The 27,179-nt window shown below is 46.6% G+C and overlaps 8 protein-coding genes across 8 annotated transcripts; 2 read left to right on the top strand and 6 right to left on the bottom strand.

Annotated features, from left to right (window-relative positions):
• Nucleotides 1–3,885: 3,885 nt before the first annotated feature.
• Nucleotides 3,886–5,156, bottom strand: GL218_05461 (uncharacterized protein; the record flags this gene model as incomplete). Its single annotated transcript, XM_033582124.1, has 4 exons — nucleotides 3,886–4,498; nucleotides 4,684–4,802; nucleotides 4,877–4,926; nucleotides 5,060–5,156. The coding sequence occupies 4 exons, from the start codon at nucleotides 5,154–5,156 to the stop codon at nucleotides 3,886–3,888; spliced, it is 879 nt and encodes a 292-aa protein (XP_033434817.1).
• A 4,342-nt stretch (nucleotides 5,157–9,498) lies between these two features.
• GL218_05460 (Cellulose-growth-specific protein) lies at nucleotides 9,499–10,706 on the top strand (the record flags this gene model as incomplete). Its single annotated transcript, XM_033582123.1, has 4 exons — nucleotides 9,499–9,599; nucleotides 9,669–10,011; nucleotides 10,138–10,545; nucleotides 10,659–10,706. The coding sequence occupies 4 exons, from the start codon at nucleotides 9,499–9,501 to the stop codon at nucleotides 10,704–10,706; spliced, it is 900 nt and encodes a 299-aa protein (XP_033434818.1).
• A 1,308-nt stretch (nucleotides 10,707–12,014) lies between these two features.
• Nucleotides 12,015–12,902, bottom strand: GL218_05459 (putative gamma-glutamyl phosphate reductase; the record flags this gene model as incomplete). Its single annotated transcript, XM_033582122.1, has 2 exons — nucleotides 12,015–12,538; nucleotides 12,602–12,902. 2 exons carry the CDS (start codon nucleotides 12,900–12,902, stop codon nucleotides 12,015–12,017), a joined length of 825 nt encoding a protein of 274 aa, XP_033434485.1.
• Nucleotides 12,903–14,071: 1,169 nt separating this feature from the next.
• Nucleotides 14,072–15,886, top strand: GL218_05458 (MFS antiporter QDR3; the record flags this gene model as incomplete). The annotated part of the gene is made up of 2 exons (XM_033582121.1): nucleotides 14,072–14,486; nucleotides 14,586–15,886. 2 exons carry the CDS (start codon nucleotides 14,072–14,074, stop codon nucleotides 15,884–15,886), a joined length of 1,716 nt encoding a protein of 571 aa, XP_033434484.1.
• Nucleotides 15,887–16,144: 258 nt separating this feature from the next.
• On the bottom strand, nucleotides 16,145–17,681 carry GL218_05457 (Serine racemase; the record flags this gene model as incomplete). The annotated part of the gene is made up of 3 exons (XM_033582120.1): nucleotides 16,145–16,605; nucleotides 16,807–17,178; nucleotides 17,372–17,681. The coding sequence occupies 3 exons, from the start codon at nucleotides 17,679–17,681 to the stop codon at nucleotides 16,145–16,147; spliced, it is 1,143 nt and encodes a 380-aa protein (XP_033434483.1).
• A 564-nt stretch (nucleotides 17,682–18,245) lies between these two features.
• GL218_05456 (Ketol-acid reductoisomerase, mitochondrial) lies at nucleotides 18,246–19,727 on the bottom strand (the record flags this gene model as incomplete). Its single annotated transcript, XM_033582119.1, has 5 exons — nucleotides 18,246–18,273; nucleotides 18,347–19,014; nucleotides 19,070–19,348; nucleotides 19,414–19,445; nucleotides 19,520–19,727. The coding sequence occupies 5 exons, from the start codon at nucleotides 19,725–19,727 to the stop codon at nucleotides 18,246–18,248; spliced, it is 1,215 nt and encodes a 404-aa protein (XP_033434482.1).
• Nucleotides 19,728–20,686: 959 nt separating this feature from the next.
• On the bottom strand, nucleotides 20,687–21,385 carry GL218_05455 (NEDD8-conjugating enzyme UBC12; the record flags this gene model as incomplete). The annotated part of the gene is made up of 3 exons (XM_033582118.1): nucleotides 20,687–21,135; nucleotides 21,218–21,305; nucleotides 21,365–21,385. 3 exons carry the CDS (start codon nucleotides 21,383–21,385, stop codon nucleotides 20,687–20,689), a joined length of 558 nt encoding a protein of 185 aa, XP_033434481.1.
• A 1,109-nt stretch (nucleotides 21,386–22,494) lies between these two features.
• GL218_05454 (Anucleate primary sterigmata protein A) lies at nucleotides 22,495–26,618 on the bottom strand (the record flags this gene model as incomplete). The annotated part of the gene is made up of 4 exons (XM_033582117.1): nucleotides 22,495–23,516; nucleotides 23,570–24,970; nucleotides 25,055–26,397; nucleotides 26,464–26,618. The coding sequence occupies 4 exons, from the start codon at nucleotides 26,616–26,618 to the stop codon at nucleotides 22,495–22,497; spliced, it is 3,921 nt and encodes a 1,306-aa protein (XP_033434480.1).
• Between the last annotated feature and the right edge of the window lie 561 nt (nucleotides 26,619–27,179).

The following is a 27,179-nucleotide window of genomic DNA, read 5'->3' as shown; positions in this document are numbered from 1 at the left end:
ACCTGCATACGCACGTAAGCCAGCTAGACTTAGATTACTATAGGATTTAGGGTATTTCAAGTACACTATTATCTTGTAAGGTATATGTAAAGGAGCTGGAAACCGTAGGTAGGCATTATATCCCATCTAACTATCTAGTGAGCAAATCATAGCATAATGCATACCTAAATATCTAGGTGTAGAGTTATTATTTCATACTAACCCGTGAAATACGATGAAACAATCGACTATCATACCATTATTATCGAAAAGAAAATTGGTTTCGTGTTATAATATATTCGGAAATCAAATCGCTAGTAAACGAACATACTACGGTAAGAATACCGAGGCTTCTGTTTGCCTTCTACCAACAGTCCCTATTGGGATATTCCTCCCTCATCCTAGCATACATTTGGTAAAATACCCGTTCAAAATGGTGTTCTAAGCCTCACGGCGTTATTTCGACTGGGATTCTGCGCCGTGGCCTTGTGCCCCGGCACTACCGCTTTTCCTTCGCCGGCTCTGGCTGCACCTGAGGCCGCCGCCGGGCGTTAGCGACGAAATTTGGATCATTGCTAGCAACGAAACTGTGGTAAGCACTCTTTGAGAACGGCCAATTGGGATGCCAGAGTCCGCAGAAATATGAGGTTGACGAATGAGTCGCATTGCCTTCCTTCTTGCAGTTGGATGCTCCAGACGGATCATTGCTACCGGCGACGTTGCTTGAGGACATCGTGGGGTTGGTGGTAATAAAGCGGTAAGATTGATTACCTGTTGTCTGTTTTTTTTCTTTACTGTAGCGTGTAGGGAGTATTGGTGTCTGACCTAGATGGTTAGTGGTGTGCGAGATTCCACCGGGGGGAGAGGCCAAGGAGGTTTGCTGCGAGGTCCTTATATGGTCTTAATTTACTCGCCCAACCATTTACGAGTCCTTAAAAATTAACCTTATTAACTATAAGATTAATCATAGTCATAGACTTAACACTTAACAATCTAGTGGAAATCATTAGCTAAACTTAGAGCTTTTGTTTGAATGCAGTCTAAGATACACGAGGTCTGAAACCCTTAGAACTTGGGCATAGTTGCATTTACTTTAGGTACTATTTCCTCATTAACCTATATAAACTCGTGAATGCCTAGGCACTGATAGCCTAAGGTAGCAAACTTACACTCTAACTTCTCGTTACCTCCTAACGAAAAGCAGCCCCCAACCTATAGCTATAAAATATGATTAAGGTACACCTCTTCTTCCTAGTTATACATTATATTAATGTAGTCCAACTTAGAACTTATACCATCGATTCAAGAAGAGAAACCAACCTTACAGTTCAAACTTTCATAGTCGCGTCTAGAACCAAGGGTTCCACCTTCGTACGTTATGCAGTTTCTCAGCACCGCTGGCGCATACGGTGAGCCAGTCATTCTTACTTATCTGCTGCCACTCGATATTGTTCTCTTGTCCCAGACATCGGTAACAGTTCCAGCCGTACGCCTCGGCATACAAGTCGAGTAGCTCCTCTTTGCCGAGTTTCTCCCATCCATCTAGGCTGAGCACCACGCTCTCCTCACAGGAGACAACTTCGAATATGGATGGACCCGTTTGGCGAGAGCAGATTACGCAGCACGCTCTTCTCGGCTTTGTCACTGGAGGCAACGGAGGCAGAGATTGCTTATGCAGATGTTGGGACTCGTGAGTTAGGCTTCCTAACTTAATCTCGTTGGATGCATCATAATGCTTCAGGCGGTGCTGTTGGACAGCAACTCGTTTGGCCATTTGTATGTCCAGCACGAAATGCTTAACCAGGGCTAGCCTTTGAATCCTTGGAAATGGCGGCCACCGATGCTCAGCTGCTAACTTCGTCTTCTTATCCAAAGCCTACTCGACGATAAGCAGAGGGTTTCGGAGAGAGACTGGGCAAGGTGGGAATAGAGATCGCATACCATCTCTGCTTGTAGCCTACGCATCATTACCTCCTCCCGAAGAAGTGCGTCAAGCGTCTTCCGCCAGTTAAATATGATATCGAGGCCATCATTTTCTACTTTTAGATCGGCGATGTCGGTGTCGTTGACAATATAGCCCCCTGTCATACCCTTCTTTAAGATGCCCTCGCCTAATCTGAGATGCGCGACTCGATTCTCGAAGCTATATTGACTCCACAGTGTATAGATTTCCCTTTTGTTCAATGAACTCGAAAGGCTAGCTCCCGAAGTTTGAAATCGAACACGACTAGTTTCAAAGCCGCCCTCACTAGTATGGTTGGAGAGTTTATAATCGATTTGACATCGTGGCCCCGAGTACAGCGTAATAGTTAGCTTCGGGACCCAATACCACAAGAAATGACGTTCGATACGGCGCATCTGTCTTCTTGCTGTATGTCGTAAGGTCGTCCATTGATATGTAGGGTCTTGGTCATAGTCGTCTACCAAAAGGTCTAAGATCCGCTCGATCAACTCCAGGGGAAGCCTTCCCCAGAGATCTGCTTCTGGGATCATGTTGGACGATCTGATTCCGAGAACGAATCAACTAATTCATACTGATTACCCAAGTCTCTAAAAAGCCCCTAGTTGGGGGGGGGATGCAGCGACGATATATACCATAGGACGACTAATACATTATACCCACCCTCACAGCTTCGAAATCACAAGCCGGCGCGCCCATTGGTCATGTATCATATGGAAAGCCTTACAAGCATGTCGGTATTTACCCAGAAGCGAGGATCGACAAGGCCTCCAGATAAGAATCAAATACATTGCATCCATCTGCCCGCCTCCCTGAATACCTGGCGCTGAAATATTGGGCATCATATTGTAAGAAGACACGGTCTAATTCCCAGGTTGCATCAATGACGACGGAGTCGGGACTTAGAATAATGCTGGATCGGTAATATGAAATTCCACCGAGCCAATGAGTCAATATCCGGTGGTCGTACTGCTTCTGACCACCCGGTAGATCGGCCCGTTTGCATTGTTATATCCCCCAAATAAAGGAGGTGCTCGACTTATTCGTCCCCAAAACCCACATATAATAGTCCCGAGAAATTTCGTCCAGAGATCCTTTTCCCTGTAGATGCAACTAATCTTACCCGATCGTTGGAAATGCTTCATTCTTAGCGGCTGCCTCGGTTCGCTTCAGGGACCAGAGACCAAGGGATCCAATGATCGGAGAGTAGATCGGATGTCCCACTTTTGGACTTTGGTGTCATTTTCGGGTCAGATCGCAAGGCAGATGGATGAATTCGCGCCGGCAAGTAAGACATACAGGATGCTAAATCAGATTAAATACGCTGCAGACCCTATCTATATGGCTTCTACTATAGCTCATTCACTCTCACGCATCCTCATAATTTGAGACCATTATATATTATTAACGTGGATGATCATGTGGCTCGGGTTATCTTCAAGCTCATGAGATATCAAGAACTCTACCAGTGGAGTTATAATAAATAAACCACTGGACGACAATGCTAAAACAGCCTATCACATGCGTAACCCGGCTCTCTGGTCCTCTGCAAAAATATTGCAGGTAATCCCACTTTCCCACGAAGGGTTTCCTATGCTTGGTATAAGGTAAATATCATTTCATAACCATTGGTGCGCGTTTTCGCGTCTTAACTAGTTTAATCTGGCATAAATCATTATAAGTGTTGTTTGTCGTTTATCTGAACTTCGGGGGAGTCGTAGAATCGTAATATACACGTCGTACCTGTTGCCTGTCTATGTTGTTCTGTTGCATGCTGCATCTTGGGAAATGCTCGAGTCCTCTTTCTCGAGTTAACTCCTCTCCGTACGCCAAATCCATGCAGGGTAAGGTTCTTTTCATGAATTAGAATTTAGTCCTGATTCCTTTTTTTCTTTTCTTATCTCAATCCGGCCATCGCAACGTTGTGCATGGACTTCATATCGTAGTCAATTTTCGTTCCGGCCTTCTTGGGGGGCTTCCCGAGGCGGTCTGACGCTACCAGTCCGTGAGTCGGTTCTCGGCCTTCGAGAGCTTAAACTGGAATTTGAATATCTCCTGTGTCTCCTCCCTTCCCTTTCGTATCTGGTCTCCCCAATTGTGCTTGCTGATTCTGAAGGTGGAACGACGCTTTCTGAGGCGCTGAATTGAGCTTCGTCGCCGTCGAGTACCGACTGGGGAATCTTAGACATCCTGTTGCTCTCTGCTTGATTCGCCCTATGACGCTTATATTCTTCCAGAGCCCTCCTCAGAATCTGACGCATGAAGGCCTTATTGACGTTCCTCCTGACTCGATCGAAGTAGCGCACCACATCACCAATAACCATGACTTGAGCATCGTGGTCGACGTCGACAATATCGGCATAGTTGGCCCGAGAGTCTTCTTTCACGCGGAGCTTTCCGGGGCGCAGCTCAATTCCTACGGGGGAATACGGTAGGCGTTGCCCTACACCGCCCTGATCGAGGCCCGGTGTCGGATCACCGTTGCCGAAGACGTATCCTTGCTGGAAATGGTCAATGCCAGGCTTGGCGAACTCATGTTTGCCTCCTATGGAAATAGGTCTGATTTGGGTCACGGTCAGTCAAATATTGATGAAACCGATCACTAGTGAAGCTAACTCTCGTTCGCTTTTCTTGTGTTTATCCGTAAACACCCAGAGTAGTTCAAAAAGGAGTTCATGGTATCGGCGAAATTGAGAGAATGGGAGTAATGTTGGTGAATTGGAGTGGTATGGTCGTTGACTTACATGCAAGCGCAATGATGAGGAAAGGTATCGCTATGGCGCAAAACAATGAAACGAGTGTATCCAAGACATTTCCACTCCCATTCGAACTCCGGAGCGTCGGCCCAGAGAAATTCGAAGACCTAGAAAATACGATATTTAGCACGTTCTTCTTTATTTCCAATTTTACATTTTCGGTAGATCAGAATAGACTCACGTCGCCGATTTGCAATTTGGACGCCGGTCCGATGTCGTATCCCTTAAGGGCTGCGGAATGAAATGTCAGCGATACACGATACAAATATTTTCACATATCCAACTGCACAGGCTCGCACCGGGGAAAATAGTAAATCATAGATCTTCTTTTTTTTTTCTTCCAATAACTACAAATCAAACTTACTCAACGGATGAGCATCTGGCCCGTCCCGCGGCACCTCGGACGCATCGTCCCCATAGCCTGAGTCACTTCTAATAGTAGCTTGATCGCGTGGTCCCATCTCTGACGAGAGAGAAGAGAAGCCAGAAGAAAGAGAAGAAAAGAGAGAAGGGGGCATTAAGAAGGAGGGCCGATTTCGTTCGGAGTTATATTTAGGGATTAGGGATTTCAAAGAGAGGAAAAGGGAATAGTAATTAGAAGGGGGGGTTTCTTTTTTTCTTGCTAGTAATGTTTAGCACGTGTTGGTAGTGAATGAAACCCCTTATTATTTGTCGAATTGTGTAGGCGGTGATGCTGCCCAACTCCATCAACTCCACCAGATATGCATAGAGTATGCATTTCTCCTGTAGTTGTTAATGGCTACATCAACGATGAGGCTCCACCATCCTCCGATATCCTAGTCAAGCGATTCATATGGTCAGCCCAGATCACAAGGGGGACAACGGACGCCGGGGAATGAGGCGGCGAAGTGGATACTAGGGCCCTTCAGCTAGCCAGAGAAAATCGACCACATCGTCACCGCCATTTGGCTTCCGCCAACTCCAAACCATTCCCTGAGATAAGGGCAATTTCATCAACCATGTAATAGGTAGAACAATAGGTAGATTGACCCTCCTCCCTCTTTCTTTTCCTCCCCTCCCCCTCACCCCCTCTATTCCACTTTAACTCTCGAACATTCCTCCTTGATCGGGTCTGGCGTGTCCGACGGACGCCTATGGACATGAAGAGAAATCTGGAAATCTGGGCTCCCGGCCCGCTGCGGGGTGTTCGATTTACCTTCTTTGCTTCTGCACTTTAGAATCCGCATGAAAACCCATTTCTTCACCCACAACGGACGGTCCATGATGCGAAGCACGAACCCGCGATTGTGGTACACTGACGTCAAATCGAACCAACAATTATCGGCGCCACGAGAACTTCGGGAGGTCGGAAGAGCCGATCGCATGTGGTTCTACTCAGCCCCTCATTCCTCCCCCAGCCCCTAGCCCCCAGCGGAACTCTCCTTTGAAAACCCCGTGATGTCGGGTCCGGTGCGCGACGACGTGGACAGACACATCACGAAGACAAGTCCGTATAATGCGTGACCTGATCTGCCGCCCTTTGCGAAGCAGACTCTGTAACTATACCGGATCGGTGCCTGCATGGTATCATTATTATTTGTGACAACTCCATTCGTCAAATCCACCAGTCTTGTGGTAATTGGTGTCCAAGGTATATGTCCGGTCAAGGTGTATCATTACTCATCGCAGCCTTCATGAATATTTATTAAAAAACAACTCTCCATACTTGACAAACCGGTGGATATTGGTGGTTATATTCGGTAATTAGCGCATGCATTAATGCAGACGACCCATCAAGGAGGCAAGGTAGGTTAGATCTCTAAAATAGTATACATTAGTAGTCTATAAGTTGTTGATGCAGCAATATCGTACCACTTTTACCAACTTTTAACAGTAATCTTTTTTTTTCGTCTTTTCTTTTCTTAGTGCGTTAGACGGAATATCAATGCCAGTCAACATAAAATTACGTGAGTCATCCACACCCATTGCTTTTTTTTGAAGGATGGTTGCTATTACAACAACACGAAAGGTATAGATTGGGTAAAAAGTTCAATGAATAGAGTAATGATTGCTCACAGTGAAAAGTCTCAACACGAGAAATATTCTCCTCTATCTATGTGCCCCTATGTTCCACTATATCCTGCTGCTACCACAGCAGATATACGCATATTCAACTGGATAATAACTAGATACATATACTTTACCTGCCCCTTTTTCACTCTTTCGCATTATTATAGGAGTGAATTAGGAAGCTATCCCCAGGCTACATCTCAATACTATCAATGTAATGTATAAGTATTAAAATAAATATATGCAAGCCAAGCCATCCCTATGTGCAGCCAGTTTAACCTCGTATCGACGACCAGTTGGCTTCACTATCATTTAACTGCTGCATATCAGTTTTATGCTGGTGTCTTACGGGCTCAATTTGCACAGAGCCAGAGAAGTATGCACTACGGAACCGGGAGTTCAGAAGAGGGGAAAAGGACAAAGTCCCTCTCTTGGCTTTGCACGAAAGTCTTTAGAATACGGTTAGCAGTATTCGGCACGTGAGACTGGAGCTTCTATGGATCGATTCGCTTTGCATCTTGCAGTATTTTAAGGATTTCAGTGTGGAGACAATGCATAGGAATTATTCACGTCAGGAATTATTTCCCGATATTGCTACATTTGATCTGAGTAGCGAGGAAGCTAGTCTAGGCCTAAGAAAACCCAAAGCAACTTCTCTTTAGATTTTATTATTTATTACGGATGTCCCTTTCAAAAGTTTTTACCATAGGAAGACTCCTCTCCCCCCCCCCGGTAAGCTTTGACCAAGCTTGGCAACAGCTGCTTACTTATTTAACATATGTATCTTATTTTACTTTATTTTTTCAATAAAATATAATGCTTTTAAAAAAAGATTTAAAATTCTTTGAAAATGGAAATTATGAATAAAAAAGAATCTTTTTCAAAATTTAAGTTTTCTGGTTTATTTTGAAATTATATTTGGCTGTAAAACCTCCATAGCGGCAAAATGTAGGTTCGTGGAATGATTCCAATATGTCGGAACGGTTGGCAAGGGTGGAACGCTCCACCTATTTAAGGCCTCTAATTGGCTAAATCCAAATATTAGTGGGGTATTTCTTATATAATCAATAAATCGCATATGGAATCGTTCCGCAAATATGCCAAGCGTTCCACAATTTGTAATCATTCCGCAGGGTATTTTTAAAAAAAATTTAAAAAATTTAAAAAAATTTTAAAAATTTTTCTAAGTAAAATTTTTACTTTGTCCGAAGTAAAGGTTATAAGGTCTAAAATCAAATGAAATTTTCGAAATAATTCGATGAGATTGGCCACCTCGTCCCATTAGCTCAAACGTTAAAACTTTAAACCTTATTGTGGGGTTTATGGTTACACACGTAAGAGTTGTGGGTTCGAGGACCAGTCTTCCCCTTTTTTGACTTTTTTGACTTTTTACCCCACTTTTTCACGTGAAAGTCACGTGAATTTGCGGAATCATTGCATTTTACAAGACCGTTCCACAATTTGGAATCATTCCACGATATTGGAATCATTCCACGATGTTGGAATGATTAGGTCTGATTTGAACGCTTACTATGCATGGCATCATTATAGGGGGGTTGTAATCGTTCCACGAACCCATATAGCCCCGCTATGGCTAGTAGTAAACCTAAGGGATAATAATGTATACATCTTTAAATCACCGACAGTTGCTGGCCAAGTATCAGACAGCTGGCGACAATCTTGATAGGGGTTCCCTATGGTAAAAACTTTTGAAAGGGGCATCTGTAATGCTCTTGTTATTAATACCTATCAACTACTCCAACACCCAATAAGATATACTTAAAGACGTTCAACTAGTTCTTTATATCCTACTATGCTAAGGGGGAAGTCATATAAACCACTACCGTATCGTCTTGGAAAATTGGCTATAATATAAGTCTATAATAGAGCTTACAGATGTGTTGCAACTATCCCTCTAGATCGAGTATTTATATAAATATCAATTATCATTAAAGTCTACCTATGTTAGTATTAACTGACACTCTCTATCCTTCAACTCGATGTGGTCTCTGTTACATTCTTTGTCATGTTCTAGTACCATGAAAGACTCACAAGCCAAGTAAGGCTAATTACTATATATACTTATAAGTCGTAACCTCGTCTATGTCACGGTACGGAATCAGCTATGCCGTCGACATCTTTTACCCTCTCACTACAACTGCAATTTTTACTATTTTTATCCTGAGAATATTTTCTACTTCTGCTCGGGCCCTCGGATCATCTCTATCTTGTCAGTGGTAATGAATATGAGCAAGCAGGAGCCTCGAATAGTCAATCGGAATCAATATTTTCCAGTGATGCCAAACAGGAAGCTGTTTGATGACTCCGTTTCTCATCATGCTGGCTCGAATAGCCTATACAAATACGATACGGTTAGCAATCCCCTTATGATAGAGGTCTGTATTCGTAGTTTAGCCGTCGATCGAATACAATGCACCTCTTGTCTTGGCCCGTTGGTTCACTTACGAACCCCGCGTAAGTTGACAGAATTAGGCCTGGAAGCTACCGTATGCGAATAAGAATCTACAGCGGGATCTTGCAGCGCATATGCATATCTATATTCTTGAATAGGGGTCACTCTGAGCTTCACAGGACGGGAACTCTTGTCCAAGGGCTTTATTCTCCCGGGCGAAGACGTATATATATCGTGAGGAATTAACAGGTAGTTAACCAAAGAAAATATCCATGCAAATTTGCGTCTGCATCTAGTTCGTTTTTACATCATTTAACTTGGCTAGATATTCGGTCGTGGATCTCACGGATCATAGCAATATGAAGCCAATCTCTCTCATTGTTAGCGCAGCGGCTATCTCCAAGGTTTATGGCCATGGAGGTTTATACAATTATACCATTGACGGCGTGGAGTACCCTGGGTAAGCCAACCAACAACCCCTGTAACCGATTTAATTCCCCGATCTTTCTTCGCTAAAGAGATCTACTAGGCATTACCCCTGGCTCCCGGAAGAAGGCCAGGTGTCGATCCAGCGCCGCTGGTGGCCCGACCCAATCTATCGGGCAGACCACCCCTATCTCGCCTGCAACCGAGGAAATCCTCTCGCTACTAGTATCACCAAACTACATGCGACTGTACGGCCCGGTAGCGAGGTTATAGCCTCTTATTACCCACCTCTATGTCCCACCTCGCCGCCTGTCCCGTTCCCAAAAACGCCATCGGTGCCAAATTACGACGAGGAAGACCCGCCCATGAAATGTTCCGGGCCGGAGTATACATGGGTACACAGCCAGGGACCGATGATGGTGTATATGGCGGATTGTCAAGGACCCGTGAGTACTTTCCCTTAATTGTCACAACGTATCTCTTCCCAGACCAATTTCCCAACTGTAGATGCGAGCAATGATCCCAGATACCTCGTAGTCTATATTGTAGTGGAAGCACTTAACTACCAATAGTGCGATGAATGGGATGGCACTGGGAAGCGCTGGTTTAAAATCTGGGAGGCAGGCTACAACCCTAAGGGATGGGAGGGTGCCTATGAGTACGGCACGGATAAGCCCATCTCAACCAAGGACCGGTGGTGGCAAGATTATGTAATAGAACGCGGAGACACCACTGGTGCTTGGAACATCACCATTCCTAACCTGAAGCCTGGTAACTACTTGATTCGGCACGAACTCATAAATCTCGAGGCAAGCCTGCAGTTCTACCCTGAGTGTGCACAGCTAGAGGTCATTGGGGACGGCGATGCTATCCCCTCCGAGGATTACCTTGTCGAATTCCCTGGTGCATATAGCGCGGATGACCCTGGTTTATGGATGGCGGGCGAACTGTATAACCCCAAAGTCGGACACAGTATTTTTGTGAGTATTATGTATCTTCTCTTGATGTGTGTCTTTTGATTTTACCATAGGCACGGAATATCTCTCACCATTTATCTAATCTCTGGATATTAATGTACTAATGTGAAATATAGAACTATACTATACCCGGCCCCAAGGTCTGGGATCCTTCAAAGGCTTAAGGGGCATTTCAGGAGATGGAAGATGATAACGTTCTTGAAACAATTGACTTGTAAAGGTCATTCCTTTAAAGATGCTCTAAAAATTTCTAGGAAGTACTTATTTTTTACTGGCCGACCTGTATTAATGTCGTGAAGGGCTCCTGGGAACACGGTAGTTATAATCAATACCTAGGTATATTATAACGCTCATTAGTACATATTCATGCTGATATACGAAGTTATCATAATCTCTGATAACTCCGAACTTTTTCCATTTTATCAATTCAACTACTATCATACTCGATAATCTCATATCTTAAACACCTTACGCACACATACTACTCGGATATACCCCTTACGGTGATATGTTTACCCAGGGCTCTCTAAAAGTATCGTTCCATGATTCATGTCTGAGGTACGACTAAATTTCATACCTTTCCCTATTTTCACTTTGCCTCACCAACTACCCTAAAAAAATAGAATAAAAATACCTAACTAATGACATGATATATTGATAGGTACCTAACCTACAGGTGACTTTACAGAAAGCGCATGGCTCAATATAAATCTATAGTTTCCTTTGATTATATTAATAGTACGGCAAGCATAGGGGGCCTCTTCGACAACTAGTATTAGGAAGATATAATTTTACTCTTAGTAGCCAAGGACTGAGAGTTAGATAACTACTATGGTCTTGCCATATAATTAGCAGAATCCAATGCCTTTTCTACATAACTTTTTACCCACACACCATGCTTCCTAAACGCCACTAGATTTCAACATACGTCGTTCCTAGAGCGCAACGACCTACAAAGGGATTTTTTCATGTTTATAACTCTTCTTTCCTTCGCCTTCGCCGTATGCCGCTGTGACATGACCTTGCCCTCGGATTTTGTATTTGTAGATCATGAGGCCTTCCAAGCCTACGGGGCCTCGAGAATGGATCTTATTTGTGCTGATACCAACTTCTGTCCCGAAACCGTACCTCATACCGTCGGCGAAGCGAGTTGAGGCATTCCAATACACCTGCCGCATCTACGCTCGACATAAACTGCTCAGCGAGCTCCGAAGAGCTAGTTAGTATCACGTCCGTATGTTTGGAACCGTGAATGTTGATATGGGTAATTGCTTCATGAATGTCTGTAACTGCTTTGACTGCAAGCGTAAGGCTGAGAAATTCAGTATCATAGTCGGCGCTCTGGGCATCCTCGAGTTTTGTAGAGAGATCGGAAGATAGCTTGCTAGAAAGTACCGCTTTGGTTTTGGTATCGCAGCGTAAGACAACGCCTTTTGTAATGAGGGCCTCGGCTACTGTGGGGAGAAGCGTGTCTAGAGAAGATTCCTGCACCAGTAATGTTTCCAAGCTGTTGCACGCTGGGGGTAGCTAGTCTTTGAATCAACAATCACATCTGCAGCCATCTTCGGATCTGCCGACTGCTCGAGAAAGATGGAGCATAAGCCATCGGCGTGGCCAAGGACCGGGATCTTGGTGGATGACTTGATATATCGGACCAATTCATTGGAGCCCCGGGGTATTACAAGATCGATGTATTGGTCGAGATCTAGCAGCTGCGGTATTACATCTCTTGTGGTGACCAGCTGGATGGCACCATTGGGCACCTTAGTCTTGTCCAGAGCTGCAGAAATGGCCTTGGAAATGGCAACGAAGGATTCTGTTGACTCTTTACCACCTTTCAGGATAGCAGTATTGCCTGATTTTACTGCAAGGGAAGCGATATTGGCAATAACCTCAGGTCGCGCCTCGAATATGATTAATAAAACGCCAATAGGACAAGTGACTCTTGTCAACTCTAGCCCATCATCAAGCTTAGTTTTTAAGGTAATCTTGCCGACTTTAATACAATTAGTTTTATTAGGTACCTAACATATTGGATCAAATTCTGCTAGTGACTCACCAGGGTCTTCGAGGCCTCTAACGTCAAGTATTCCTTTAAGCATGTCCTCCCATTTCCCTTTCTTACCAAGGTCTAACCTTGATACCAAACTTTGGCTTAGTTGACCATGCTCTGCTGCTAAACGTGCAGCTTGGAGGTCACGAGCATTGGCTGCAAGTATGTCATCCTTGGCAGCAGTTAAGCTATCGTGGATAGCTGTTAGAGCATCGTTCCTCGCTGACTCGGATAATGTAGCGAGTACATGCGATGCTTCTTTGGCTGATTTGGCAGCTTCCGAAGGGGATGCGTTTGTGAGAGACATTGCATGCAGATATTTACAATGTAGAATGTGTGTATGTGTATGTGCCTATTATCGGAAGCATCATTTCATAGCATTGAGGAAAGGATATGAGTGGTTAATACTGGTATCAATTGAATAATTGAATGCAATTTGGTACCCACTAAAGATTTTACCCTATCACCTGGCCGGTTACACAGACTAGTGCAAGGTAAGCCACAATGGATCTCAGCCTCTACATACCTTAGGTAGGTAGTCCATTAGGTACCTTAGGTACACTTTACGATTTTTGTGCAACTCAACATCATCATCCAATAAGATCTACTATACTAACATCCGTAATACATTACGTCTTCAAGGTGCGATAGCCGATGGGGATCTAACTTCCGACAATCACTTTCATAAGAGCCTCTCATGGACAAGTCTCCAATTATCAGCTGCCAGTTCAGCTTCCGACAGCTTCCGGGACATGTTTATGTAAATCTGTTCCCCTGTCGTAGAATTTATCCAATGAAAGATAATCCAACTCCAAGTCAAATACTGGGATGGTCGTTATCAACTATCTAACCTACACTCATTCCGAGGAACTATTCGTTTCGCCGACATCTTTTATAGACGCGGATACCGTTTGATGCTACATACATTAGGTACATCCGAAATAGTGTGCTGAGGACCTCATTGTAACCTTGTTGACCTAGGCGATGGAGATCGCTCTTGCCGGCTATGGTCTGGTGTATCGGAATCAATACCCGAACAGAATCACTGACCCAAGTAGTCATCAGTCATAGTCTCGGTTTTGTCGGCATTTCAACTTTTAGATGCACTACAATTCCCGTTTCTGCAGACTTTCCCCACACAAAAATTAAAGCAGCAAATCATCCAACAACGTCGACAATAGACAATATTTACCTAGGTATATTTACCAATATTAACGTCGTTTTACTCATTCATCATCTCTAACATCCAATCTCTAACCAACCCATTCCTATCGTTATAGCTATCTCCTCACATATGTACAGGATTTCACCACGGACTGACTGAAGAAGCTCCCTACACTAAGAGCCTTCTAATATCATAATACCTGTATTTCGCTTAGTTTTTTCTCTTACCCCACCGATATCGGTTACCAGTTATTGTCTTCACGCGAACACACCGCTAAACACTATTGCTCTGGTGAGCCAAAACAATTTGACATGGCTGTCGACTCAGAAAATATGGATGAGAAAACAGAGAACAATAAGTTGCAAGGAAAACGCCCAGAGGATGATGACGATACTGCCGCGTCTATAACCACCACGGACCGTGATGTGGAGGATGGATCTATAGACGCCGTCCCTGACCAGTTGCTAACTCCAAATGGCATCTTGGTGGACGAAGAGGTTGCGGCTACAGTACCAATGGACCGAGTTAGGTCCCAGGCGTCATCTGCTCGGTTTAAGCCGCTGTCTATAGTGCCAAGATTGAAACGGCGAGGCTTCCTTGCGCAATTGACTTTCATCCCAGAGGTCGAGCGACCTTACGATTATCCAAATAAAGTGAAATGGACAATAACAGTTTTCATAGCCTTAGCGGCGTGTGCAGCGCCAATGGGTTCTGCCATCTTTTATCGTAAGCAATATATACCTTCCATTATAGTGTAGCACAACCCCCCCCCCCCCCCCCCCCCTTTAGTCAAGGTATATTAGAAGACTCACCTGATCATATTAGCTGCCCTTCCGGACATGTCAAAGGACCTCGGTGCCTCGCCAACAGTCGTAAACTTGACGGTAGCATTATATATGTTAGCAATGTCAATCTTCCCGCTCTGGTGGAGTTCCTTCTCCGAAACCCTAGGACGTCGTAATATCTATCTCTCGTCCTTCTTCTTAAACATTGTCTTCTCACTACTGAGCGGGTTAAGCGTCAATATTGGCATGCTGATTGTGTTTCGTATCCTATCGGGCGGTGCTGCCGCCTCCGTCCAAGCTGTCGGCGCCGGCACAATCGCAGATTGCTGGGAACCCCGGGAACGCGGCCGCGCTATGGGATATTTCTACCTTGGACCGCTTATGGGACCCCTCTTGGCCCCGATCATAGGCGGCGCTCTCACAGAAGGGTTTGGCTGGAGGAGTACCGTATGGTTCCTAACTGTTTATGGTGCTGTCGTTTTCATCCTTGTCTTGTTCTGTGTCCCGGAGACCTTGGCGAAGCGTAAGCCTACGGCTGCAGCCGAGCCATCGCACCCTGACGGCCTGTCGCGTGTTTCTACTACACGCTCCGTGCAGGTGCACACTAAACAGGCATTCGTACAGTTAAAGAAATGCTTTGTCGATCCGCTTGAGATAATCATGTACCTGCGTTTCCCCGCTGTGGCAATTACAGTGTACTATGCTGCGATCACTTTTGGGTCGTTATACGTACTCAACATATCCATTCAATCGGCATTCTCGTCAGCTCCCTATGGTTACTCAGCTATTATTATAGGACTTTTGTACCTGCCAAGCTCGTTAGGTTACTTTGCAGCGTCGCTGCTTGGCGGACGATGGATCGACCGGATCATGGTCCGAGCAGCGGAGAAGGCCCAAAGATACGACGCCAATGGGAAGCTCATCTATCTGCCTGAGGATCGTATGCGCGAGAATGCATGGATCTCCGCCACACTATATCCCGGGGCATTAATCTGGTCCGGCTGGACAATACAGTACGGAATTCACTGGATGGCTCCATCCGTAGCTAACTTCTTTTTCGGCGTCGGTAGTATGCTTGTCTTTAGTGCTGCTACCACTATGCTCACCGAGTTCATGCCGCAGAGAAGTAGTAGCGGTGTTGCTCTTAATAACTTCGTGCGGAATATATTTAGTTGCGTGGGTGGTATAGTAGGCCAACCTCTCATCAATGCAATGGGCATTGGATGGCTGATGACTATGGTCGGCTTGATCGCCTGGCTGAGCGGCAACTTATCGATCTGGTTCCTGCGAAAGAACAGTCGGAAATGGAGGGAACAGATGGACAAGGCTCTAAGTAAATGAGCCCAACAATCATTTTAGATTATTTAGTCAGAGCGAGCCTAAGACGCCTCGCTCATGACATAACGAGACGCTGCCGATATGATGAAACTTGAGAAGCATGTAGGTCGAGGTAGAGTATTATTTTAGTCATATAGCGCTGCCTTCTCTGGCATATAGGCCGAGTATTAGCAAGGCCTTCTAGTTTAACCCCAAGATACCAAAATGTAATCCACATAATCATATATTCACCACGTCTTCAAAGGGAGAAAATTTCTATATTTACTTGGCTATTTCAGGACTCTCGGAGAATAGCTTACCCAAAGCCTCTAAACTGACATTCCCTCCGCTAAACACAATACCTACATCCCAACCGTCCTCGCCAGCCTCGCGTTCGACCATTGCCCTAAAGTCCTCATTATACAGGGCGACGGCGAGGGGCACGGCGGAGCTGGGCTCGATAACGACCTTGAGACGCTCGTAGGCGAGGCGTAGCGCACGGATGATATCGGCCTCGCTGACGCTGTAAAAGCCGGACACAAGGCGGCGCTCATAGATGACGGACCAGGGGATACGACCGAGCGGCGTGCGCAGACCATCCGCTACGGTTAACGAAGACACGGTTTCTACGCGGGTGCCCGATTCGTAGCCTCGCTTCGCGTCGTCGGCGCCCTGGAATGAGGGTTCCGAGCCGAAGACCCGGATCCCGGTGCCTTCGCAGGAGAGAGCTACACCGGAGAGCACTATAGGAGGTTAGTGTTAGTCGTGGCTTGTTTTTAAAGGGGGAAGAGGAGAGTATATATGGTTAGTAGCATAGGGTGTTTAAGAGAATGGAAGAAGGAAGAAACCAGTCGCATGTACAAGTACGACATATGTATATCTCTAGAACAGCCGGACTCTCAAAGCAAAACTGAAAATAATATAAATCAAAAATAGACACTTACTACCGCCGCCACCACACGGGGCAATAATGGCATCAAGCCCCCTCTTCCCCCCAGTCTTCTTTCCCACCTCCTCCTTCCCATCTTCCTCAGCCATCAGAGCCTCGACCTGCTCCTGGAACTCGAGGCCCAGCGTGCCCTGGCCCAGGATAATATCCGGGTGGTCGTAGGGCGGCACGAGGCGCGCGCCAGTGTCTTCGATGACTTTGGCGGTGACGGCCTCGCGCTCGACGCTCGTGCTGCCGCTGAAAATCACGTGGGCGCCATACCCCTTAGTCGCGGCGATCTTGGGCGGCGCCGAGATCTTGGGCATCACGATGTATGCGGGGATGCCGTTGGTGCGGGCTGCGAGGGAGAGGGCTTGTGCGTGGTTCCCTGGTTGGTTGGTGGTGGTTAGTTAGGAGGTAGGTTAAGTATCTAAGTCGGTCTTAAATACGGCCGAGTTGTTAAGAGGTTGAGGCAACATAGAAATACGTATTCCTCATGAACCAACCTATGCTCCACGGAGCCAAGATAGAGACGAAAGTATGGAATAAAATAAAATAAAATAAGAAACCCCAAAACAAACCAGAACTATGCGTAACAACGCCCTTCTCCGGCCCTCCCCCCTCTAACCAGCCAGGTTCTTGCTTCAGCCTCTCGATAGCATGGAACGCGCCGCGGGCCTTAAAGGCGCCTACCTTCTGGAAGTTCTCGCACTTGAACCAGAGCCTCAGCTTTGGATTTGCCCTTCCCGCATCCGCATCCGCGCCGGAAGCCAGCGTCGAAAGCGATGTGCTCGTGACCACCGGCGTCCGGTGCACGAACGGCTTGATAAGTTCCCGGGCCGCTGCCACCGAGGCCCGCGTCAGGGGCGGCGACGTGGATGGGTCCGCCATAGTTGGCTTTGAACTCCTTGATTCGGCCTTGTCCTGGGGCCAATAAGGAGGGTTTTAGTATTTAAAACTAAATGGCGGGAAGAAAGGTTGTTAAAGGTAGTATAGATAAGTGAATAAATGAATGTCTTGTAAGGTACCTAAGTAGGCTATGCAAGTCAAGGTCTAATTATCGTATACCTGGCCAATCCTCCTTAGATATTCACAAGTCAAAGCTAAAAAGATTATACCAAAAGTGGCAAGGACTTGGTAAATGTTTAAGGCTAGCCTAACAATGATATTTCATCCAGTCAAAAATCTACGATTTGTTATTAAGGTCCGATAACGGAGAAGCAATACTTGAGGATCCGTTACGAGTAAAAGTAACCTGAAGACGATTGATTTTTAAAAGCTTTATTGAAAATTCGACTAGGAACACTTTTGGGGGGGAATATCCCTAGATCTTCGTGAGACGACATTGGGGAATCCCAAATATAAGTACAAAAGCTCCCTTTGCCCCCGGGGAATATGCCACACCACCTTTTAGTTTACCGTTCCGATACTCTTAGTTTTTAACGCCAAATACACTTATTTTTGGTTTTCGGGTCGGAGAGATCTATACAGAGAAATTGATTAGCCATGATCACAGTTGCTTAAATTTGGACTTCCTAGTTCCAAGTAATTCTTACCTCACGGCCTTGCCGGCCTTCCAGATCTCCATGTTGCGGATCTCCTCCATCTCAGACTCAAACTTCTGTCGGTAATCCTTCTGACTGTTGTACTCGAGCGATCGCTTAGTCTCGGTACCATCCCTGACAGCGTCATAGAGTTGGTTGAAGACGGGCTTCAGGGCGCTCTTGAATCTCGGGGTCCAGTCAATGGCACCTCGTCGGGCGGTAGTAGAGCAAGCCTCGTACATCCAATCCATACCGTTGGCACCAATCAGAGGGTATAAACTCTGGGTGGCTTCCTCAACGGTCTCGTTGAAGGCCTCGCTGGGGCTGTGGCCACGTTCTCGGAGAACCTCATATTGAGCTAAGAACATACCATGGATACCTCCCATCAAGCAGCCACGCTCACCGTACAAGTCAGAGTAGACCTCCTTCTCAAAGGTGGTCTTGTAGAGGTATCCGCTGCCAACAGCAACACCGAGGGCCTGAGCCTTCTCCTCAGCCTTGCCAGTGACATCCTGGAAGACCGCGTAGGAAGAGTTAATACCCCGACCTTCACGGAAGAGAGATCGGACGGTTCGGCCAGAGCCCTTAGGGGCAACGAGGATGACGTCAATGTCCTTGGGAACATCAACCTTGGTGATATCCTTAAAGACAGGCGAGAAACCGTGCGAGAAATATAGAGTCTATAAATTGTCAACTTTTTGTGCTTCTTAGAATTGGTGACTCATATTAGCATACCTTGCCCTTAGTTAATTGGGGCTTGATAGCGGGCCACGTCTCGCTCTGGGCGGCGTCACTGAGCAAGTTCATGACGATGCTACCCTTGGAGATAGCCTCGTCGACCTCAAAGAGGTTCTTGCCGGGAACCCAGCCATCCTGCTCAGCATCCTTCCACGACTGACCGTTCTTCCTGACACCGATAATAACGTTCAGGCCGTTGTCACGGAGGTTAAGACCCTGGCCGTGACCTTGCGAACCGTAGCCGATAAGGGCGAGGGTGTCGTTCTTGAAGTATTCCTTTATTTGGTGTTAGCTATTGTCTCTAATTTCTCTTAACCTAATTATAAGGTTTGAAGACTTACCAAGAGCTTCTCCTTAGGCCAGTCAGCACGCTCTATATATATATCAGTAAGTATTAGTCGATGACACCTATATAATGTTCTTATATAATATTTTAACTGAACCTACCGTAGACCTCCTCGGAGGTTCCAGCGAAGTCAATGGTCTTGACACCGCGAACCTGTTGCTGAACGGCACCAGCTAGAGCGGGACGAGCCTTGATAGTAGTTCTGGCGATGTTGGACGCAGCAACGAAAGAACGTTGCTGAACAGCGGGCGAAGCCACTCGACGGGCCAATTGGCTACGAAGAGCCTTGGAAAAGCCTCTGGAAGCCATCGTGAAAAATCTACTGAGTGGAGATTGAGGTGAGGAAAGGTGTAAAGACAACTTAATGGGTATTACGATGTCTATAAATGCGCTGTTGTTTCACGGATCAAAGTTTTATTTTTTACCCACGTTTTTTATTTTTTATTTTTTTATTTTTCATTTTTTCCAGGGTCTTGGGAGCTCTTGCAGAGAGCTTAAACTGCGACTTCGGCGCTGAGTCGAATCAATCCGTTGCCCGCAGGCCAATGGTGGGGTTAATCACCGGTCCGGTCTGGCTAGAGCGGGCTTTGGGGTGCAGTGGTCTCATCGTACAGGTACACCTGGCTTCCTAAAATAACCTGTATACAAGTATAGTTTTAAAGCCACTTTCTAGTACAGGTACTATTATGATTTAGGTAGGATGTGCAAGTAAGGGAATATCCCACGTCTTCAATAGGCGGTGACGATGAAATCTCAACAATCATAAATTGCATCAGATGTCTGCCTATGTATATACTTATACCACCTAAATTCTATTCGAGAGTCCTCTATGGTTAATTAAGAATCTAAAGAGGATGTATAAGAACACCCACGTGAATACTGTAGTTATAATTTCGTCATATTCATATACCAGTATCTATCTATCGTGATGTGGTCGTTGGTCGTCCACGTAAAGAATTAAGCATAATGCTTGGCCATAAAGTAATTTACAGCTGCAAAACGTCGGAAGCAGAGACGAAATTAAGAGTCTCCTTGATACCTTGGAGTAAATGCGGCCCCCTCGTAAACGCCTTGCTATGTGCCGTCCGCAAAGCCAGTCTAAAACTTCTCCCTTGGTCTCATCTTGCCCCCTTACATTTGAGCATCAGCCAATTTGTATAGGGGTTCTTATTGTGCCAGCTCGAGTATATCGTGTAGTCCGACTGGACTGAAGCGCCTTTTTGTTCACAAAATGCCCCGTCGCTAAGTCATTTAGATCTTTCTAGTCTTTACCTACCAGAAAGCACACGATCATATGTAACTCCGCGTATCGAACCACCGCTCATAGCGGCACGTACGTTTCTTCGGAAGTTTTCGCGGCTCGAACGTAGGTCATCGGCAGCTTCTTTATTTAGAGGATCCGAGGCGTTCGGTTCGAGAAATAGGAACTGTAGACCAACAATGACGGCATTCAGGTTAAGTACCGGTTTCCAGTCCTCGCGCAGAATATTTAAGCACACCTTGCCCTCGAGATCGATGTTGGGATGGTAGATCTTCTGCTGGCAGCGCACCTTGGGTGGCTCATGCGGGTAGTTCGGGCCCATGGTGAATGTGAAGGTGAATAATCCGCCTTGGTAGATGCCTTCATCTGGTGTGATTTCGAGCACGAAATTGAGGATATCATCCGGGTCGGGGAATACAGTTTTCATAGTCGATCCTAAAGATAGCTCGGAGAGATCTAATTTAAAGTGATAACAATAATAGTCAGTGAACCAAAATCAAGATAAACTACTACCTAATAGCAGAATGGTGATAGTTACCTTTTTGTACCCGTAGTTGAGCGGGTGTGACTTTCTTCTTTTTTCCAGCTGCGCCATCAGCATTTTCAGCTTTTTGCTGGGCAGATTTCTATACAATAAGCGTTAGAATGTATTATGTAGTAAGATACAACAACTCGCGCGATTTACCATAGACCATATCTTCAACATCGTGAAGGTTGTAGAGCGAAGGCGTATTTGTTAAGATGAGTCGGGTGGATATGGAGGGAAGAAAACACAGGTGCCCGTTCGGAATGAGGATTGTAGGTATAGATGCAGCGAGGCAGGACGAGGAGTAGTATGTTGCGTAGGTTTTTATGACGTTTACAAAGTAAAAAAATAAAAATAAAAAGATCTAGAAGGAAGGGCAGAGTAGCAGAATGGCGGATGCCGTCTCGCGTGATGAGACAACTCAGGTGTACCTGTTACCTAGAATTAAAGGCTCAGGCATAAGTTTAGAAGCCTCACCTTGCCACGCTGGGTAGTCATGATCCACCCGGCTTCCCGGTATCGAATTAGCGAGGCACGTCCCGCGAAACTCTGCCCCTCCCGCCTCCTTCTCAATGTCCAACATCCATTAGTCATGTACAAACCCGAAATTTTCAGCAAAGCAAACGGTAGGTACATTAGTTAAGTACCTCCGTACAGTAATCATTCTATATTAAACATTTCAAATCAAAATCAAAACCAAACGCATGCACAACAATATTCAGGAGATTTCATCCTTATTTCCTTCTAGCTAGATTAAACCTATCCTCAGATAATATACCAACAACCCCATTGAGCCGACTATTTTTTAACCCCAGAATCGGTCCTGAGACCCAAGCAAATCGCTCATCTAAGGTTGCTTTCCTTGCCTTGGTAATAACACCGGGCTACCTAACCACCCTCCTGTCCTGTTTGGTCCTTGTTCAGATCCTATCCTTAGGCATCCAACTCCTTCCATTTTCCAACCCCATAACATAGTCTGAAAACTAGTTGAAATTACTGTACAAGAATATTCGACAGAGAGGAAGACGACAAATGATAAATAAGTTACAAGTTAAAAGAAGCGGAAGAATGTGAGACAAGGAAACCCACGTCGTACTCGTACACCGAGATTTCGGCAATATCTACAATAGTATGAGACGTATAAAACTCCAAAGCACCAACAAAAACAAACCATATTGTAGAAAGAATCCCTGACCTCCTGCTGCTTGCTAAACGAATGGTATCATCTAATACGATGAATTTGGGTATCTCCGCGCACAACACAAGTACTAAAAGGGCAAGCGATCTTATTAGAATCCTTTAAATGGATCATCTCGGAAGTAATCTTCTTCTCCTGCCCTACTTCCGGAATAATAAGAATCGGTGCCGCGCGTGCCACGAGAAACGTAGCTATCCCGATGTCTGCTCCGACTACGGCGGCGACGAGCTTCTTTACTCCGTCGACGGGCTCTGTATCGCCACTCCTCTTGCTCGTCTGGATGATCTTCGAATCGCGGGAATGCCAACGGGCTAATGAAAGCCTCCATCCGCACGGTGCCGATTGCTTCGAAGAAATTACCTGGTGGTCGAGATGATGCTTCCGACGTTCGTTGGGAACCGGCGGTGCTCATACCCCAGGTTATGTTGGTGGACCCCTGCGATTGATAGATCTCAGACGAGCCCGCCGTATCCACGCTGTTACCCGCGGTACTGTTGGTCGAGGTATGGTAAGAGCTGCTATGGCTTGCCGGTCCCGAAAAGCCTCGGAACGAGAGCGGCGGAGGGATGTGGCCACCAGTATTACTCCTCTTACGACCGTGAAGAACAACCTGGTTTGCCCGTTCATGTACTCGTTCATGTGACCTTTCATGGAATCGCGGGATGAAGGGGGGTTCCGCTGCGTCGCGCGACAGGTCACGTTGATGAGCAGGTACCGGAGGGAACGTATCTTGTTGGGCTGATAGGGCTTCCTCTAGATGATTGGTGGTTGGGACAGGGTCATGACGGGCCATCAAAGCAGGATTCTTTCCCTTCGTTAGCCTAATCGAGTCACGAATGCCGCCCCTTTTGGTTTTTGCCTGAGGCGCTTCGAAATCTGGCGCCGGGCCGATATTTGGCGCGTTAGCTGTTGGGATGATCTCAGGGACATCTTGCTGTGAATGCGCCAGGAATGACAGTGCTGTTAACCAAAGGTAGTGACGCTCAGCCGTTGTGGCGGTAAACTTCAATGCTCTCTGCGGTGTTAAGATAAGGATAGAACGATTGAAGATCAGGGTGCTGCCTTTGGGTGGGGGGTTGTCATCCTTTACATCAAGCACAGATTGTATGATCACTATAATCTGGTCAGCGGTGTCGTCCTAAACCTAGTAGTTCGACAGTACTTACGCTTCCGGCCTGGCTTGCCCATCAACGCATTGCCAGATGCAGGCTGTTTGCTGCTCCACAGGATCGCGCGTTCATAAGGCGCGAGCCATACCCACCGTTTATGGCGGTCGTTGCTATTCTCCTCCCCGCGGCCGGTACCATCGGCTACACCAAACGACTTACGTCTTCTAACATACTTGAACATCCATTCGCCAACCATTGTCTGCGCGATAGCATCTACTACAGTCGATGATTGTTGGTTGCTACCGACGGAACCCGTGTTCGTATTTTCGGTGTTCGCAGTGTTGGTAGAAGGTTGAGATCTATGGCTACGGTATCGAGATCCTCCACGATCTCGTCGAGGGGTGGTGATGTCGTTGGTCGGCAGCGGCGGGAGACCCGGGCTTTCAGGGGCCTCCTCTGAGGGTGACATGGGCGGTGGTGGCGAACGGCTACCACGTCTTCCGGGCCTCTGGTTCTGGGGTATCGCTGCCGCCGAACGAGCTTTGCGGATGCTGCTACTCCTATACACGCTAGCTTTCCTGCCTCTACGAGGCCAATGCTCGCCAGTATAGGTAGGACTACGTTGGCCGTCGCTCGGGGCACTGATACTAAATGGTGGCTTCCTTGAGCTCGCTCTCGTGGGAATTGGGAACGGGGGGTCCTTCGATTCGAGCAAGTCGGGGGTCCGCGAAAGGCCTTGATGCGAGGCAATGCCGCTCTGAATCATTGCAGATTTTCGCATAACACTAGCTCGGGAACCCGTACTGTATGACAACGGTCTACCAGCTGCTCCAGTGGCCACCTTGAGAGAAGGTTTTCGTGTTAGACCTTCCGGGGCTTCAGCGAGACGGAAACTACTGTAAACTTCTGGACTTCCGATCTTGCTTATAACACTCGTCGATTGTCTAGCGGCAGGTTTACTTTGTTCGGGAGAAGCAGAGACTGCGCTTGATGCTACTCGCTTGTTAGGTTTACTAGGGCCAGTTTTGGGTCTCGGGGCAAGTGCCGTACGGTATTCGGAGTCGCTCTGGTCCTCATCAAACTCGTCCTGCTCATCTGAGCTTTGAACATCGAAACCCGCAAATAAGCTACTTATACGATGCGGTCGCCTAACGGGGGCCTTAGCACTGGATAACGGACCATCATCGTTGTTGCCAGGATATGCGTCCCGCGTTTCTAAGTCGTCAACGCTTGGTGATGCTGGGGGCGAAGTAGGTAATTCTGCTGAAAAGCTTCGTCTGCTACTTTCGAGGCGACGTGGGTTTCGCGGAGGGACGTGTCCAGGCACCGGTGTGAAATTTTTGCTCTCATCGACCGTCGCAGTAGTAGGAGTAGCGGTAGGTAGTAGGGGACGTAGGCCTTGAAGTGATCGCAGACGGATGAAGATGTGGCGGTAATTTATCGAGCCTCTTGTCAACCCTGATCTCATCTGTCTGCACAGAAATCGACCTCATGGGATTTGACTGCAAGATAGAAACCTGGCATCCGAAGTCTTTGACGTACTGAGGCAAACATGCTCGCGCGGGCTCGACGGTCGACTAGTTGGTGGAACTATGCTAATGCTCGGTATCGAAAGTGGAGGAGTAACTGGCTGTTGTTTAGGCGCGGCAGGTTCTGTTTGAGTGGCAGCCGACATCAAAATTGTGACGGGAGCGGGCTTCGTCTCCACGATTACTGGTTGAGATGTAGCGAGCAAGGGCGCTTTCTCTGATGTTTGAGATGCGGCTGATACCATCGGTCTTGTTTTAGGAGATTCCATTGGTCCTGGCTTATTCACATATACCCTCTTGCGACTCTGGTTTGCTTCAATCTCACCCTCAACTCGAGATGGACTTTCTAGGCCCATCGGCTTCTCACTTTTCAAGACAGGCTCTGGCGTTGCTGGCTTCGTCGGTACTGTCCTAGGGGATGGTGGTGGTGAGAATTGAACGCCCGTGTCAGTATACTGTACCTTCTGAGATACCACGGAGGTCTCGTCGTCTTCGCGAATTCCGCCTTCGAGCCTGTCGAGTACAGTTTGATTCATAAATAGTCTGCTTCGTACAATGCTACCCGGTCGTATCTGGCTATCACTGCTCTGGTTACGTCGATGAGTTTTAGACATCATACTGTCTCGACTCTGATTTCGGTGGTGTCTTGCAAGCGATATCACACTTTGGCGGCCATCAGGATCTGTTTGGTAATCATCGTCGTCGTCGAAGTTGAGCTCATCAGCAAGACTGTATCCATTCATCTTGCCAAAGCCGGGTCCGCTCATCACTGAATACCGGACACTATTAGTCATGCTCATCGTTCGTACGCTGACACCATCATTTTCCTTCTCGATATCACTTTCGGGTTTATCATGATTCCCGTTGATTTGTGCTGCCTGTAAATTGGCAACCTCCTCCAGGACGACTCGGAGACGACTCTCGGCAACATGTATCTTTCGCTCGTATCGGCGCCTCTCTTCGTCCCACTCATCTTTCTCCTTGGCCCAGAGATCATGGACTCTCTGAGAATCTTCTTCTTGCGTCCGGACTTTCTTCTGCGCAGCTTCGAGCCGTCTCCTAGTCTCGGTTATCGCGTCAACCGCTTCATCACGTTCCTTTGCTAACTCGCCTATAGCTGACGAAGTCCCTCCTTCGAGCAGGGATAGTTGTCTCTTCAAAGACCTGCTCTCCTTGGAGGTATTGGATAGGTTGGTCTGGAGAGACTCCTGTTCCTCCTGAGTAGCATGTAGTGAGCTTTCAAGGCTTTCGATTATCTTGAGTTTCTCCTCTTGGTCTCTTCGTAAGGACAGAATCTCTGACACTAGGTTCGCATGAAGGGTGGGTGTAAATCGGCGAGGATCGAAAATGCCGTTACTTTCGTCGGTTTTTACATCTCTCGATGATCGCTTGCTCTTCTTCTCTCATCTTATCTGTGGCAACGGGGGAGGAGAAGAAGCTGAACCCCCCGGCGGAGTAGCAGAACGACGCGACTTCTTTGAGTTTCGCGAGGGCGTCCGGTATGGTGTATCAATGGGAGCCGGCAGTGGTGAAGCTGCAACGCTGCTTAACTCATCTTCGGTTTCCCACACGGCCATATCTGCCAGTATTCACGATCTAGCCCGGTTTCCCGGTCGAAGATGGCGGCGTCTAAGAGACACAGAACAGAGCAGAGCAGGCTAAATTACATCGACTCCAGATTTGCACCTCTTTTGTTCAATCTTAGAAAAGGGTCCAAACACCGGGCTCCACTATGTACCCCCTGTCGCCAGTGGGGTGATTTGTTCTGCGTGGGAGAGAGTGACGATGTGCAAGTGGACTCTGCATTAATACAACTAACTCCGCAATTAGCACTAATCCCTCCAAAGACATGGGATGCTAGGAATGGATGTGAGCTTGGACATTTTAGAACATACCAGGCGTAATAAATGGTAAGTAATGGAAATTACCGACTGTCTTGTATTGTCAGCCTCGGTCAGTTATTTTACAGAGTGTGATTCTGTCATTTCTGCTACAGTTGGTCATTAATGCTTTGGACGGCATAAGACCATACACTTTAGATCTGCATCTAATTCGGGAGATCAAGAGGTAAAATAGTAAGATATTATCTTTACTTACCTAAGCTTCCTTAGATACGATTCCTAATTCATTCTGTATTT

The sequence above is a fragment of the Daldinia childiae genome (genome assembly GCF_008694065.1).
Source record: "Daldinia childiae strain JS-1345 chromosome Unknown Scaffold5, whole genome shotgun sequence".
Lineage (NCBI taxonomy): Eukaryota > Fungi > Ascomycota > Sordariomycetes > Xylariales > Hypoxylaceae > Daldinia > Daldinia childiae.
This window is presented reverse-complemented; position numbering and strand designations above follow the sequence as displayed.